This window comes from Protopterus annectens, chromosome 4.part0 (genome assembly GCF_019279795.1).
Source record: "Protopterus annectens isolate FY-2018-M chromosome 4.part0, PAN1.0, whole genome shotgun sequence".
NCBI classification, from domain to species: Eukaryota; Metazoa; Chordata; order Ceratodontiformes; family Protopteridae; genus Protopterus; species Protopterus annectens.
In genome coordinates, this window is record NC_056733.1 from 423,350,930 (window position 1) to 423,366,481 (window position 15,552).

Consider the following 15,552-nt stretch of genomic DNA (forward strand, 5'->3'; position numbering starts at 1 on the left):
TCGAAGAAATGGTTTGAAAGTCTGAATTGCCAGTTTTACTGCCAGCATTTCCTTTAGGTTTATGTGTTAGTGCAGCTGCTCTTGAGTCCATAAACCCTGCATGCATTTGTTCATCATGTGGGTCCCCCAACCGAGGTCTGAGGCGTCCGTTGTGATGGTTTGGCTTGGTTGAGTGCTGTGGAAGGGCAATCCTTCGTTTGATTGACAGGCCTGAGCCCACCATTGGAATTCTTGCTTCAGGCATGGAATTATTGGAATTTGAGTTTCTAGGCTGTGCTTGTGCTGAGACCATAAATTCCTTAGGTACCACTGTAGTTTTCTCATATGCAGTCTGGCATGTGGGACCAATATTATGCAGGATGCCATGAAGCCCAATGCTTGTAGGACTTTTCTTGCTGTTAGATGGTTTTGTTTTGTTAATGCCAAGAAGTAGAGAGGAAGTTGCTCCTGTTTTTCTACTGTTAGGAATGCCATTTGTTTGGATGTGTCCAGCTCCGCACCCAATAAGGTTATCTTTTGGGATGGTATCAGCCTTGACTTTTTTATATTGACTGTGTATCCCAGGGCTTGTAGAAGGTAAATGACTCTTTTAAAGTCTTCTGCTAGCTTGTTTTTGTTGTCCGCTTGTATTAGGCAGTCGTCCAGGTAAGGGTAGATTTGGATCCCCTGAAGCCTGCAATGAGCGATTACTGATGCCAGGCATTTCGTGAACACTCTGGGCAGTAGATAAGCCAAAGGGCAATGCTGAGAATTGATAATGCTCTGATCCTGCAAGAAATCTGAGGTATCTTCTGCAATTTGGTCGTATGGGGACGTGCAGGTATGCCTCCTTGAGATCTAGAGTTACCAGCCAAGACTCCTTGCCCAGCATGGGAAGAAGCTGCTGTAGGGTCAGCATTTTGAATTTTGGAACAATGAGGAATGTGTTTAAAGCGGACAGATCGAGAATAGGTCTCCATTTGCCTTCTTTCCTTGGTACTAGGAAGAGTCTGGAGTAAAAGCCCTTTCCTTGCTCCATATGTGGTACCTTTTCCACAGCTCTCATCTTTAATAATTGATTTACTTGTTGTAGAGATTCTGCCTTTTGATTTGGAGGTAGGTTTGGCATTCCTCTCTTTCCTGGTAGAGTATGGAAATGAAACCTGTAACCTTGGTCTATTGTCTGCAAAATCCACTTGTCTCTTGTGATGTAATGCCAGTTCTTTGTAAATAAAGCTAGCTTCCCGCCTAAGGGTGCTTCTAGTTGTTCCCTGGTAGGCGGTGCCAGAGCCAAGTCACTGTGATTGTCCTGTAGTAGTGGTGGTGGTGGCTGTGTCTGTGCCTCGCTGGTCGTTACCCTCCCACTGGCGTCCCCTGTAGGCACCTCTGGATTGGCTTCTCCCTCTTGAACGCCTATTCCTGCCTCTCTGTGCTTTGGAGGAGTCTGGAAAGGACCAATTCTTGGAGGGCCAATTCCTGCTAAACCTTGGAGGTTGGACCTGTAAGAAATCTTTCACTGTTTGGACAGATTTTGCCTTCTCTTCCATCTTCTTCAGCACCTGTTGTGCAGGAGAGCCAAACCAATTGATCTTGTCCATGAGAGCATCTAATAGTTTTGATTTGACATGGTCCGGTAAGGCCTGCTCTTTTAACCATGCATGCCTTCTGATAACTGTGCCAGTCATGGCTGATCTAAAGGAAGCCTCCAGTGCATCATAGCCGCATTTTAAAGAATGGTTACTAACTTGCTGAATGTTATGTACCATTTCCTGAACATATTTCTTGTCTAAAGGTTCATCAGAGGACAGTTTTTTGGTTAACTGGTCTAGCATAAATTCTTGATACTGGATCATATGAAATTGACAGTTCAAGGCCCTAGCTGACAGAGTAGCAGAAGTGTAAACTTTTTTACCCCATCTCTCTAAGGACCTGGATTCCCTTTCAGAGGGGAGGGGATTTTGGCAGAGGTAGATGCTACAGCCTTAGGCCCCTGGGAGATAGTCTGGATCTGCAAAAGGAGCCTTGTATAAATGGTGATGTGTGTCCGGGACCCTGTAGAACCTATCGGGCTTAGCAGGGGCGGAGGTAATGAATCAGGAGCAGTACAAGCATCATTAAATGCATCATCTACAACAGACAGAACTGGAGGTATAGCTAAAGGCCTATGTTGTGGTAAATGCAAAAAGGTTCTAAGCCTTTTTCTGGAGTCTGAAAAATCTTGGCCCTGCCACTGAAATTGTTCCCTCATAGCATGCAAGGTTTCCCCAAAGGAAAATTCCTCAGGTGGAGAGGCAGAAGGGATGGACTCTTCAGCATCAGAGTCTTCATAAGGGGAAAAAGGAGCCTCTGGAGGGTCTGTATTATCTGAATCATCAGAGGAATCATCTGTGGAAACTGGCTCAGGGGGCTCTGCTCTAGGCCTCTTCTCTGGAGGTGGGTGAGAGGCCCTGTCTGGGAGAGGTTGGGATCCCCGGATTAAAGAAATGAGATCCTCTGCTAAACTAAGCATTTGGGAACTGGAGCTAGGCCTTAACAGGCACAGATTTAGTAGCTTTAGCTGCTTTAGCCCTGGCAAAGGCCTTAATGGACATGGCTGCCAGAGGCCTAGCAGCTCCACTTGCAGGGGTTGAAATATCCAAGGGAATAGTGTCAGATAATTCCTGAGAAACCACAACTGGAGGTTGGATTTCAGAAGCCGATTCCACCAGGCTGGAAGAGGCCTCGGTAGAAGGTAAGCTTTCGGCTGAAGGAAGAACCGCTTGCTCGGTTTCAGCGAAACCGAGACACTGCGGTTGTCTTAACCGCGGTTTCGCCGAAACCGCGGACCACAGTGTCGGTCCTTTTCCTTGCGTTTTGGATATTTGTGAAGTTGGAGGATCCGGCGGCATAATATAAGCAAAATCAGAGCGAAAAACTGCTCAGCAAATTCCGACCGGCGTCTAAGCGTCCGTCGGTTAAAAAGCACAGGCTAGACAAGCTGCTACGTGGTCTGGGCCTAAACAAGGTAAGCAGTAAGAGTGGAAATCTTTATGAGGTATTTGTTTCCCACAAGTTAAACAGTTATTCACTTTTTCTGACATCGGCTGAGGCAAGAAAGAGTCCCCAACGGGGTACTTAGCTTTTTAGAAGTCTTTGGTAGTAGTAATCTCTGGTTCTGACCGACCGGCACTTGCGAACAGCTTCTGCTTCGGGCGCCACGCAGCAAGAAAGACTGAGGAAAATGGCGTCGGCTGATGCCTTTTTACCCGAGTAACTGCAGCAATGACGTCGGGTGAAGTGCGACAACAGCCGAAGCCAGACCCAGACTTTGGAATCCGGCCGACTGAAGGGCTGCCTGACGACAGGACAACCCATTTGTAAGGACTGCAGATGCATCCTTGAAGGACATCACCTTGAAGGATTCTGAGAATTCACAGAGCATTATCCAGGCGTAACGACTAATGGCTACTCCTGAACTGGTTGCCCTTGAGGAATCCTCTGCAGCATGAGAGAGTAACCTCATGGACGTGTTGGAAACAGCATGAAGGGTGGCCATTCCGGAGAAAACGACATTGTTCTCCTCTTCAGACATGGACTCTGGGATGGACTCAGAGATTTCCTTGACAAGGCCTCTCTGAAGCCTGATTACATGTGCCACGTAGTTCAGTGAGCACAGAGAAAAGGTCGCTGAAGAACAGACCTGCTTACCAAACTGGTCCACCTCCCTAGACTCCCTGTCCACAGGGTGAATGGAAGAGCTGTTCTGGGGCAGCTCTTTCTTTGTGGCAGTTGCCGCCACCACCACAGCATCAACCGGGATGCCCTTAGTCCAGTGGAGCCTATCCGCAGGCACGCTAAGAATCTTATCCAGGCACTTGGGTATGAGCTCTATTGTGGCCAGTTCCTTCCATGCCCTGCTAAAGATCAAGTCAATCAGGGGGTTAGATGTTGATGGCCCTTTCCTGAAAGCTTCCAGGAATACAGACTCGTCAGTGTTAGGTTCATGGACAGATCACCCACCTTTCTCTCACAGGATCTCCATGATGTCTCCAAATGAGACGTCCTCCGGTGGGGATCTAGGGAAACCCTCCCCTTCATCCAAATTCGTGTGTTTGGTAAGAGTTTCTGGAGGGGAATCCAAGTGCCTCCTCTTGCACGTAGGCTTCCTGTGTACCTCCTCGGGGTGACGTTCCGGGGAGATGTCAGAAGACATGGGGTGCTCCTGTTGGGGAGCTACCTGAAACAGGCTGTCCCATGGTGGACAGAGTCGAAGGAACCAGCATGGGCAATTCAGGTGGGAGAGGGGTCGGGTCCAAAGAGGGGAGAGTCAAGGATCTCGTAGGAGTCGAGAGAACCCTCTCTACTATTTCGAATGCCAAGGGGGAATGAGACCCCAAGGGCAACTCCATTGAAGCCAGCTCCATCGACGAAGCCCAGCGAACTCTCACTGTGCTCAGCGCCGAAGGTGGAGTCGGAGCCAAACTATCGAGAGCTGAAGCGCCAAAGGGACAGTTCAGAAAAAACAGGCCACTGAAGCCAACCCCTTGGACCAGACTCTGAAACTATGACTACGAGAGTCAGTTGGGCCCGAAGACACTGGAAAGGAACTGCTCAGGGTGACTGTACCGGTTGCCATCGAAGTCTCGAAACTCAGGATCCTCAGACCAGAGGGCTCCAATGCAGATGGACGGATCGGAAAAAGAGAGATCGGTATGAAAACTGGTTGAGTGGCTCTGGCTCCAGGAGGAGCCAGAGCAGGTAAAACTCCTATCTGAATCTGCACCTTCAGAAATTTTCTCATGAGTCTTGCCCACCTCAAACTCTTGATGGCTACGGGAGGACCTTGCAGAAGTGGTTGTCGTCCATTGCCTGGAATGGTGCCTGGGAAACACCAGAATAGGGGACTTGGGCAAGGACCCACCAGCTATGAGGAGAAGAGAGGGGATTGGAGCCAAGGACAGGCTGAGGCAGACAGGGCAGGGTTTCACCGGAGGTTCTCATGTTGGGGCAGAGATTTTGTCGGGAGAACGTTTCCGCTTGTACCAATCCTTACTCTTTTCAGCCACTTTCTTGGTGGGGGCTTGAGTTCCAGAAGTGGATTCCACAGTGTGTGTGTGGGGGGGGAGAAGGGACAACAGCCCTGAGGATTAATTTATTCCTCCTGTCCATCAACCTACACTGGTTAAAGCTCACATAGATAGAACAGGAGGTATCTAGATGGGCCCCCCACTAAACAGATTACAAATGCAGTGTGGCCATCAGAGGAAGGGAGCTTATGCTCACACACTGTGCATTTGCTAAAGCCTGTTGGTTTCGAATCAGGCATAGCAAAAAGAAAAAGAGAGAGAGAGAGGGGAAAAGGAAGAAGGAAGTTGAGAAACAAAGACCTAAGCTCCAGCTAACTAAAAAAACCTTTTATTTATTTATTTATTTTTTTAAACAGGTAAGAAAGTAAGGGGACAGAAAAAGAGAGAACATATTTAAGAATAGACTTATAGCACCCAAAAAACATTTAAGACACCCTGGAAGGAGCTTACTGATGGACACCGCAGCTGTTCACGTGAGCGGCAAATGATATCTGAGGGATGGAGGGAGAGTGGGGGATTAAGGGTAGGAGAGGAAGAGCTCAGTTTTCGGCTCCAAAGCTGGAGTTATTTAGCCAATTCGGATCCGAAACCCACAGGTTGAAGATCAAATGAAATCAGCAACTTCAGATCATTCATTACATAAATCACTGGGAAGCCTTAAAGATGAAACGGGACATTGGAAAGTATAAGCATATCAAGCTCAAGGTATGCAAAGCCCCGGGTTCAACAGACAACTATTTCAGCTAGGAAAGTTCACTGTACTGAGCAAAAAAGTGGCACAGCGGACAGTATTGCTGCCCCACAACACTTGGCTCTATAGTTTATTTTTGGGAGGGGTGTCTTCTGTGTGGTATCTGCATATACTCTCTGGTTTTCAGAGGGTGTTCTGGCTTCATCCCAAAACCCAAAGACGTCATGTAGGTGCATTGGTATTATTCTAAACTGCTTGCTGGCATGCTTGTGCTGTGTGACAGTGAGTGAGTATAAGTGCTGTGAAATGGGTCAGTAGTTTGTCCAAGATTAGTTCCTCTGCCTTGTGCCCAGCAAGTGCCAAGATAAGCTTCAGTGTCCTTGAGAAAATGAAGTAGATTAAGTAGTTAAATGAATGAAAGGTTTATGTAATGATCTGATCTACACTAACTCTCAATAAAAAATGCTTACCAAATTCGCCATCGGAGAGATCCACCCCGCTGATGAAGTCCTTGGGGCAGTTTCCATTCATCAACTTGCTGTTTATATTGGAATCCACGGCACCAGCCTTAGCAATGGATTGAACAAGGTGCTCATCATCAGCATTCCTCCAGCCCCACCAGCTCACCTCAGGCTGTCCACAACGAGCAATCACTGCTCCATTACTCTGGTGTCTAAAACAAGAACAGTTGTGCGTCATTAGAAATCTATAAAAAAAGGGCATTCCTAATGCCAAAAAACTTCTCACAGGACTGAAAACACAAGACTGCAAAATTTTATGGAATGAAATTAGCTAATTCTGCATTATAAGAACTTACAGTCAACAAAAAATTACTATACAACTACTATCCTGTTACACAGCTAACACTACATCCAAAAAGCCTTATTTTTCATTCTTTTCTTATAAAGTCTTACAGAAGAGAGAGAGACAGTGATATCTGACACCATACTGCACAAAGGTACAGTTAATAAGCACAATACACTACAATAAATGGGAATGTTACTCAATGTGTAAAACAGTAGTTAAGTAAAAAATGCAAGTCCATGGGGGGGTAATGGTTCTCACTCAAGTGAGCAGTGATGTTTCAAAGGGCTCTAGAGTTGGTTCACTACGTGTTAGGATCTCTTTTTCTAAGCTCAGAGTAGGAAGAGACATCTGAATTACTATATATGCAGGTGAATGCTAACTTGGCAATATGATCATCTTTATGGATGAAGAGTACAGAAAGGATCAGGTAACATTCTCATAATAAAACTACAGTAATCTCACCTTCAATATGGACAAATGCAAAACTTGCAACCAAGGAGGAAAAAAATGGTCTACAAAATAAAATGGGCAAGCACTAAAACTGATGACTGTATCACAGACTTCGAGAAATTTAGTGGATAAACTCAACCGTGACCAAAGTAGGGCCACAAAAAGTCAAAGTCTTACAAAGTTGTCCCAATACTCAAAACCAGCTGAATGAGAAAACTTACTGTTATATACAATTCATTATTTCAGACCACTGTGAAATATAATACTGACTTCCCCTAATTTAAAATAAAGTTAACTGTTAAAGTCTCTATTGAGACTCAATAAAAAATTATTAAAATTTTTGCTTTAAAGGGTGCAAAGTTGGTGGAGCTCACGCTCATGAGCCCAGGTTTGGTTTCAAAAACACAACTACTGTAAAATATATATCTTTGTACGGACATACGACTTGTTGACTATTGCAGCAAAATATAAGGAAGCTGTATTCAACTTCAGTCAGGACAATGAACTACAAATAAGCTTTTGAGATATTCCACTATGCCCCAGTTTTACAATTTATGCTTTTTCAAACGTGAACATTTTTAACACTTTGTTAAGAAAATAAGCTTACTTAAAGGCTTCGAGATGATGATTACATATTTTCTTGTGATTTACTGCATTAAGCAGAAAAGGGAAAACATTACTTACAAAATTACTCATACAGAAAGTATTTTTATTTAGAAATATACATACTAAGCATAGAGAAAAATAAAGAAGTTATATCTTACCATAACGTCCCATCTGTGTTACTGATCTTCATTCATTCAATACATGTGGGTTTGGAACCGATCCTCGGTTCCAACTTGGCCGTTTACCAAGCCTGCGCCAGCCAGAAAACTCTCGAGCTAAGCTTTACCCATAGTGCCCTTTCTCCATGTTACCTCAGATGGACAGCTTCCAGAAAGGAAAGCGAAGGCTTTCTCTACGCAAGTACCTTACCAGGACTGGAAGGACCTTAACCAAACCTCCAAGAGGAGGATGGAGGGCGGGTTTGTAATGAATGAATGAATGATCAACACAGATGGAACGTTATGGTAAGACAACTTCTTTATCTGATGTTGTTAATCTTCATTCATTCCTTACATGAGAGGTAGAGTCCCTAGCTATCTGTTTCCTGGGAGGCCCTAAGGAATAATATTCCTGAGTACCATTGAGCCGAAGGAAGCTCTTCCCCTAGAAATCGTATCCAATTTATAATGCGTAATAAATGTATGAGGAGAGACCCATGTTGCTGCTGCACAAATATCATCCATGGAAGCCTTGGAATGGAAGGCTACAGAAGTTGAAACTGACCTTGTTGAGTGTGTATTAACCCATACAGGAATAGTCATGTTATTTTCTCGGTATATGTAGGTAATGCAGTCTCTAAGTTATTTAGCTATGGCTAGGGTAACTTTAGCTACTGCTTTCCCCATCTTAGAACTAGAATAAGCAATAAATAGCTGGTCAGATTTTCCAAAGGATTTTGTCTCATCAAGATAAAAATGGAGTTGTCTGTGAACGTCAAGCAAATGCAAAGTATATTCCCCTTTATTAGAGTAATTTGGGAAGAATACAGGTAGGTCTAAAATAGAAGTTATGTTCTTACCATAACGTTCCATGTTAGTTGTCTTCTTCTCGCCTTCTTCTTGCTGGATGGGTTCGGAGCCGACCTCGGGCTCCACGGGCCACTCTAAATATATCCCACAATGCTAGGCGAGAGTTACCTCAGATCTCGTTTGTAAGCTAACCCAGCTTATATCAATAACAGTATAACTGTAAACAGAGTCCACCTCTAACAGCAGGAAGAAAAGGGGTGACCTACATCCTGAAACAAGAAATATGCATAATAGCATATGACTAAGAAAAGAGGTGGTAGAAAGAGAGGTCACGATCACAACTCCTCTAGGTCTGTCCAGGCCAGGGGAAGGAGGGGGGCAGAAGAAGGACGCGAGAAGAAGACAACTAACATGGAGCGTTATGGTAAGAACATAACTTCTATATGTTGTCTATCTCGCCTTCATTCTTGCTGGATGGGACCGTCCCTAGCACCTTGTCCCGGGTGGCCTAACGGAACAGACTCCTGAGAACAGTGGAACCAAAGTTAGCTCTATGCCTAGAAGCTAAATCCAACTTATAATGAGAAATAAAAGTGTGAGTGCACAAATGGTGTCAATAGGCAGTCTGTCTTGGAAGGCTAGAGAAGTAGCCAAAGCTCTGGTGGAATGGGCTTTAGGTTTATTAGGCAGTTTTGGTGTCTAATCTCATAAACAAGGGTAATCAGAGATGTTAGCCATCTGGATAATGATACCTTTGAAACTGAAGTCCCTTTCTGCTTTCATAGGAGACAAACAGCTGATCAGATTTTCTGAATTGTTTGTCCTGTCCAAGTAGTACCTTAATTGACGATGAACATCCAGGCAGTGTAATTTTGTTCAGACCTATTTGAATACTCTGGGAAAAAGACAGGGAGGTCAATGCATTGGTTTAGATTTGATGTTGAAACCACCTTAGGCAAAAGGGCGGGTTAGTAAGGAAACTCTGTCCTTATGGAACAAGAGATAAGGAGAGCGACAACTGAGTGCTTGAAGTTCTGAAATTCTTCTAGCTGATGTGATAGCCACCAGAAAGAGAGTTTTCCATGATAATAATTTCAAGGAACATGAAGCTGCAGGTTAAAGAATCAAAGAAGCAAGAACTAAATTTAGGTCCCAAGGAGAAGGAGGATTTCTTATAGGCGGTCTGAGAAGAAAAACTCCTTTCAAAAGGCTTTGCAAAGTTTGTGGGACATTAGGGCAGATTCAGAAATGCCCACATGAAAATTAGAAATAGCTGCCAATTGAACCTTAAGAGTAGATGGAGATGAACCTGCATGGAAGAGTTCAGCTAGAAAATCAAGGACTAGTTGGATGGGGATCTATGTCCTTTCCTTGTGCCCAATATGAGAAGCGATTCCACTTACTCAAATAAATCTTAGTGGAAGATTTATCAATATATCTCTAACCGAGTGAGATAATTGAGTTGGAACTGGAGGAACCAAGCAGTGAGGTTCAGAGAGGGACTGGTGGATCAAAAGATCTGGAACTAGGTCCAGATGCCGGTCGCAACCACACTTGTCGAGGCCAGTAAGGAGCAATGAGGATCAATGAGGCCTTCTGAGCGATAGCTTTCTGTATTACTTGAGAGATCAGAGGGAAAGGAGGAAATGCATACAGAAGTCCCGGGGCCAAACTTGGACTAGGCGTCTCTGCTGGGTTGGCCTGGTAAAGGGAATAGAGTGAAGTATTCTCTGCACTTGCTGTTTTGGGGAGTAGCAAAAGATCGCAGCAAGGCTGACCCCACTTGAGAAATCTCTCTCACTACAGAGTCTTTCAGAGACCACTCGTGAGGCATGAGTATAGCTCTGCTCAACTTGTCCGCAATGTGATTGGACTTCCGGGATGTGCGTTGCTATCAGCTGAGAAGAAAATTGCCACAGTCTGAGTGCTTCGACACAGGGGTATGATCTGGTTCCGCCTTGTTTGTTGATGTACCACACTACAGACATATTGTCTGTCTGGATTACAATCGTTCCCAAGGGAAAAGAGTCTTGAAGGGCTTGCAGCTAAAAGCACTGCTCTCATCTCCAGAACATTTATGTGCAAGTGGCATTCGTTTGGTTGCCATGTGCCCTGGACTGTCCTGCCCTGATAATGCCCCCACCCGATCAGGGAGGCATCCGTTGTCAGAGTAGCAACGGAGGAGGTGGAACAAATGGTCTTCCGACAGGAGCTGGGGAAGACATCCACCACATGAGATGCTTTTGATCATAATGGTGTGAGACATTGGAAGTTCCTGGTATGACCATTGAGAAAAGGCATCCACTGAAGGATCCATGTGGTATCTGGCCAATGGGAGGAGAGGTATGGCGCTGCCATGATTCCCAACACCTTTAGAACTAACCTGGCTTTGGCTCTGTTGTTGTTGAGAAGAAGTGACACCAATTTGTGAATGTCTGATATCCTTTGGTTAGTGCAGACATGTTTATAGTATCTAAATTTAGCCTATGTAGGTAATGCAAAACAGATGAAATACCCAGTTTTTGACAAGCGAAAAGTATAATCTCTGGCCATCAGAAGGAGATGCTTGGTGGGAGCTGTGAGAAGCCAGTCGTCCAAATATGGAAACACCTGGACTCAGGTGAGAAGCTACCACTGCCATGCATTTGGTAAACACCGGCAGGGCCCTGAATTGAAAATGACTGGTTCCCAGCCTGCTGTTCATTTTATGTGATGCATCCTGAAGGTCTATAGAGCACATCCAGTTTCCTTTTCCCAATAGGGAAGAATGGATTGCAGCGTGACCATCAAATCTTGTTTTCTTGACTGATCTGTTCAAGATACTGAGATCCAAAATTGGTCTCCAGTCCCCTGTTTTCTTTGGAACTAAAAAGAACCTTGAGTAGATTCCGGATCCTTGTTGGTCTGCTGACACTGGCTGAATTGCTCTTTTGCAAGCAGTTTTGAAATTTCCAAAGCTGCTATATCCCTTTGGGGTGGAACATCTGGAAGGGATTTTTGACTGATTTGGAAAAGCGAAGAAAGGGGATAGAATAGCCTTGAAATGATGGACTGTACCCATTTGTCTTGAGTCAGGGATAGCCAGGCTTCTGGGTACAGTGACAATCTTCCCCGACTGCCTCCGAAGATGGGCACTCAGGGATGCTGAAAGGGCTTGTCAGGAAAGGCTTCCCGTTTGCCCTGGTTCTGCGGACCCCCTGCCCCTAGGGCTACCATTGTTATTCCCACCTCTGCCTCTGGTAGTTGAGATTGTTTACGGAACCACATCTTTCCCCTTCTGGCCTTTGGGGTAAGGCCTGCAGAAAGGGTCTTGCCATCAGTCTCGCACCTAGTCAGGGTTTCTTTCACTTGAGGACCAAAGAGATGATCCATCAATCTTGAAAGGTTCCAAAGTTGCATAGCCGCATCCAGGCGTGCCTACGTAAGGCTACCATGGAGGAGTTGGAAATGGAATTAAGGATAGCCAGCTGCGTGTTCATTTTCTCTTGAAACCCGCAGCTGTAGGGTCCATCAACATTTCACTCGCTTCCTTGATCAAGTCCCTTTGAAGGCAGTGAAATGGCACAGGTAATTCAGCGAGCATGGCAAATGTCGCTGAGGAGAACATCCGCTTCCCGTACCTATCCATGGACCTAGATTCCTTGTTAGGTGGATGGACAGGCACTGAAGGATCAGCCAGTTCCTTCTTTGTGGCAGCTACCACCATAGCATCCACAGAAACTCCTTTTGATAAAATTGCTTGTCTGATGGAGCTGTGATGAATTTGGAGGGTCTCCTGGGAGTGGGGTCCACTGAATCAGGAGCCGTCCATGCCTTCTTAGCAACCACCTGCATGAGGAGGTCGAAGGGGGACACCCAGGAGGTGGAAGGGCGAGAGCCAAACGCCTCAAGATACACAGATTCGTCCTCCGAAGGGTTGAGGGCTGGCCAATTTCCCCTCTGTTTAAGGATCTCCAGAATGTCTGCAAATGAGAGATCTTCAGAAGGGGAGGGGAACCCTCAGAATCATCCAGATCTGTGTCCGGCGTGATAGACTCAGGTGAGTCAATGTGCTTCCTCTTGCACTTCCTCTTCCGAGGGGCTCTTCTGCCAAATCAGGAGGCCTCGGAAGAGGATGAAATCCCAAAGGGGCTCCTGAGGAGCTGGCTCTCTGCGGTCCGGGATGAGGGAGTGAGTCAACTTACCCTGAGGCAGCATAGAGGGAGGGGCTGCCGACTGTGGAGTAGAGCCAGGCTCTAACACACTCCGCATGACCTCGAATGCACCCCTGTCAGGCAGAGCCAGAGGTCCCGCTCCGAGGAGCTAAGGACCCCGGCACCGACAGTGATGGCTCCGGATGGGAGCCGAACTCCGCACCGAGAGGAGAGGGGGTCGGACAAGGGTCGATGCCACTCACCTCGGAGCCCGCCGGAGGTCCCGCACCGAGATTCCTCCACGGGCGAAGACAATTGTCTCGGCTCAGTGACCACAGTCTCGGTTCCGACCCGGCTCCGAACTCAAAAGAGTCGAAGGAGGAAAGAGTTGATGGACGGGGCAGGCACCGACTGATGAGTCGGGCGCTGAAGCATCTCGGCTTGTGCCTCGGACTCAAGTGGTCGTCTCCCAAGCCTCTGCAGGTCATGATCGGAAAGCCTCGATGACCTCGAGGAATGAGACCTTGTTCAGACAGCAGGGGAGATCCTGGAGCCGAATCCAAGAGAAGGTGACCTAGACCTCTTTCTGGTTGTCGGCTCCGAAGATCTTGTCGGAGCCGACACGGGTACCTCGATAACCTCGGCTCCGGCCACAGAAACTGTGGACTGAGTCTTATCGGCTCCAGCGGAGCCGATAAAGGCAAGGTTGAACAACCTGAGGTCTCGGCTCAGAAGCGGGCGAAGACCTCGATGCTTAGAGGGCTTCCCTGTTGAAACTGACAGGGAATCCTCTGGTTTAACAAGCCTCTCAGAATCAACTTGTTTTTCTCTCCTGCAGGACCCTGGGGCTGAAGCCATGGCACACAGCACAGGAGTCCTGCAGGTAAAAACCCCAGACAATAGACACAAGAAGTGTGGCGTCTGTCAGAGACATTTTCTGACAGCACGCATCACACTTCTTGAATCAAGACCTTTGCTTCCTTTGACATTTTCCTAACTGACAGGTGTACACTAACACACACCCAAACACACAGTTATACCCTGTCAGAAAAATTATTAATACTAAAAATAATAACAATTTTAGTAAAATACTAATAATTAAACACAAAAAGTTAAAGTAACTACACAAACACACCCTAGGGAAGGGAAGGCCAAAGGCCCAAGGGAAGAACCAACGGTTCTTTTAATAAGAAAAGCAGGGAAAAATAGGGGGATAAAGATCTATATCCTACACTAATTTAGGAAGAATTAAAGTTAAAGGGAAAAAGAGTAACTTTTGTAAAAAGCTAACACTCACCAGGAACCGGTAGAAGCAACCAACCTCGAAGCTGCGAGATCTGGGGTAACTCTCGCCTAGCATTGTGGGATATAAGGGAGCCTCGGGCGGTGGAACCAACTCTCGAGCTTTTAGAGTGGCCGAGTCGGAGCCGAGGTCGGCTCCGAACCCATCCAGCAAGAATGAAGGCGAGATAGACAACTTAACATGTTAGATTACTAGACAGATCCGAAATCACTTTTGGAAGGAAAGAAGGATTTGTTCGTAAAGAAACACTATCCTTGTGAAAAAACAAATATGGCCTCAATACTCAAAGCTTGTAGTTCTGATATATGTCTAGAAGACGTAATAGCGACCATGAATAAGGTTTTCCAAGATAAAAATTTCAGATCACGTGTCTACAGGTTCAAAGGGGGAACCGGTTAGAGACTGTAAAACCATTGTCAAATCCCATGGTTCAACTGGTTGTTTTAAAGGGGGCTTGATATGCAGAACCCCTTTTAGAAAAGCTTTACACAGTCTGTGAGAGATGAATGACTCATGAAGCCAACCAATATGGTAGTTGGATACTGCAGACAGATGGACCCGAAAAGAGGAAGCTGCAGCTCCGGATTCCAGTTGAGTAGATAAATATTCTAGAACAACAGGTACTTGTGCTGAGAAAGGGTCAACATCCCTATCTTTGCACCACAGAAAAAAACGCTTCCATTTACTAAAGGTAAAGCCTTCTAGTGGATGGTTTATGTGAAGCCAAGAGAACATGAACTGGAGGGGATAGGTCACTTTGCCTGGCAATCAGCAAAAGTGGAGGAACCAAGCTGTCAGCTTGAGACTGGATATATTCAGGTGACTCAAGCCTTGTGGATGCATTACCAAGTCTAGGATTGGGTCCAGAACCCAGGGTTGACAAATTAGATGATGCCACAGAAAAGGAAACCAACCTTGGCAAGGCCAGTAAAGGACAATGAGGATTACTCTGCTTCTCAATCGAAGAGCCTTCTTTATGAATTGAGGTATCAATGGGAAAGGGGGATAGGCATAGAGAAAACCTGTAGGCCAATTGTGTAGGAGAGCGTCCCTCTGTGACTTCTCCCACGGAGGAATTAGCACAAAGTAGCTGCTGCATTTGTGGTTTGAGGAGGGGGCAAATAGATTGCAGCAAGGCTGACCCCAGGGACTGAAAATCTTCACCGTCACTATTGGATTGAGGGACCACTCGTGAGGCAAGAGAATATATCTGCTCAATTTGTCTGCAATCACGCTGGAATCCCCAGGAATGTGCGTTGTTACAAGAAAGCAATTGGAAGCTATCGCCCATTGCCTAATTCTCATGGCTTCTCGACATAAAGGGTAAGAGCTGGTTCCCCTGTTTATTTATGTACTAGATTACTGACATGTTGTTTGACTGAAAGTCAATTGTTCCTGAAGGGAGGGCAGAATGGAATGCTTGCAACGCGAGAAGCACTGCCCTCAGTTCCAGAACACAGTGGCGACCCCTTGGACTATCCGTCCCTAATAATGGCCCTCCCCACCAGATCAGAGCAGTGTCCATGGTCACTGTAGCTAAGGGTAGAGC

General features: G+C 46.0%; 1 protein-coding gene across 7 annotated transcripts in view; it reads right to left on the reverse strand.

Moving 5' to 3' along the window:
• The window catches only part of MTMR3 (myotubularin related protein 3), a 2,239,538-nt gene that overhangs the window by 1,061,870 nt on the left and 1,162,116 nt on the right, over positions 1–15,552 (reverse strand). For all 7 annotated transcript variants that reach the window (XM_044068370.1, XM_044068372.1, XM_044068373.1 and 4 more), the window contains one exon: positions 6,207–6,409. In XM_044068370.1, the coding sequence (XP_043924305.1) occupies positions 6,207–6,409 (203 nt within the window). The remainder of the gene's footprint in view (positions 1–6,206; positions 6,410–15,552) is intronic.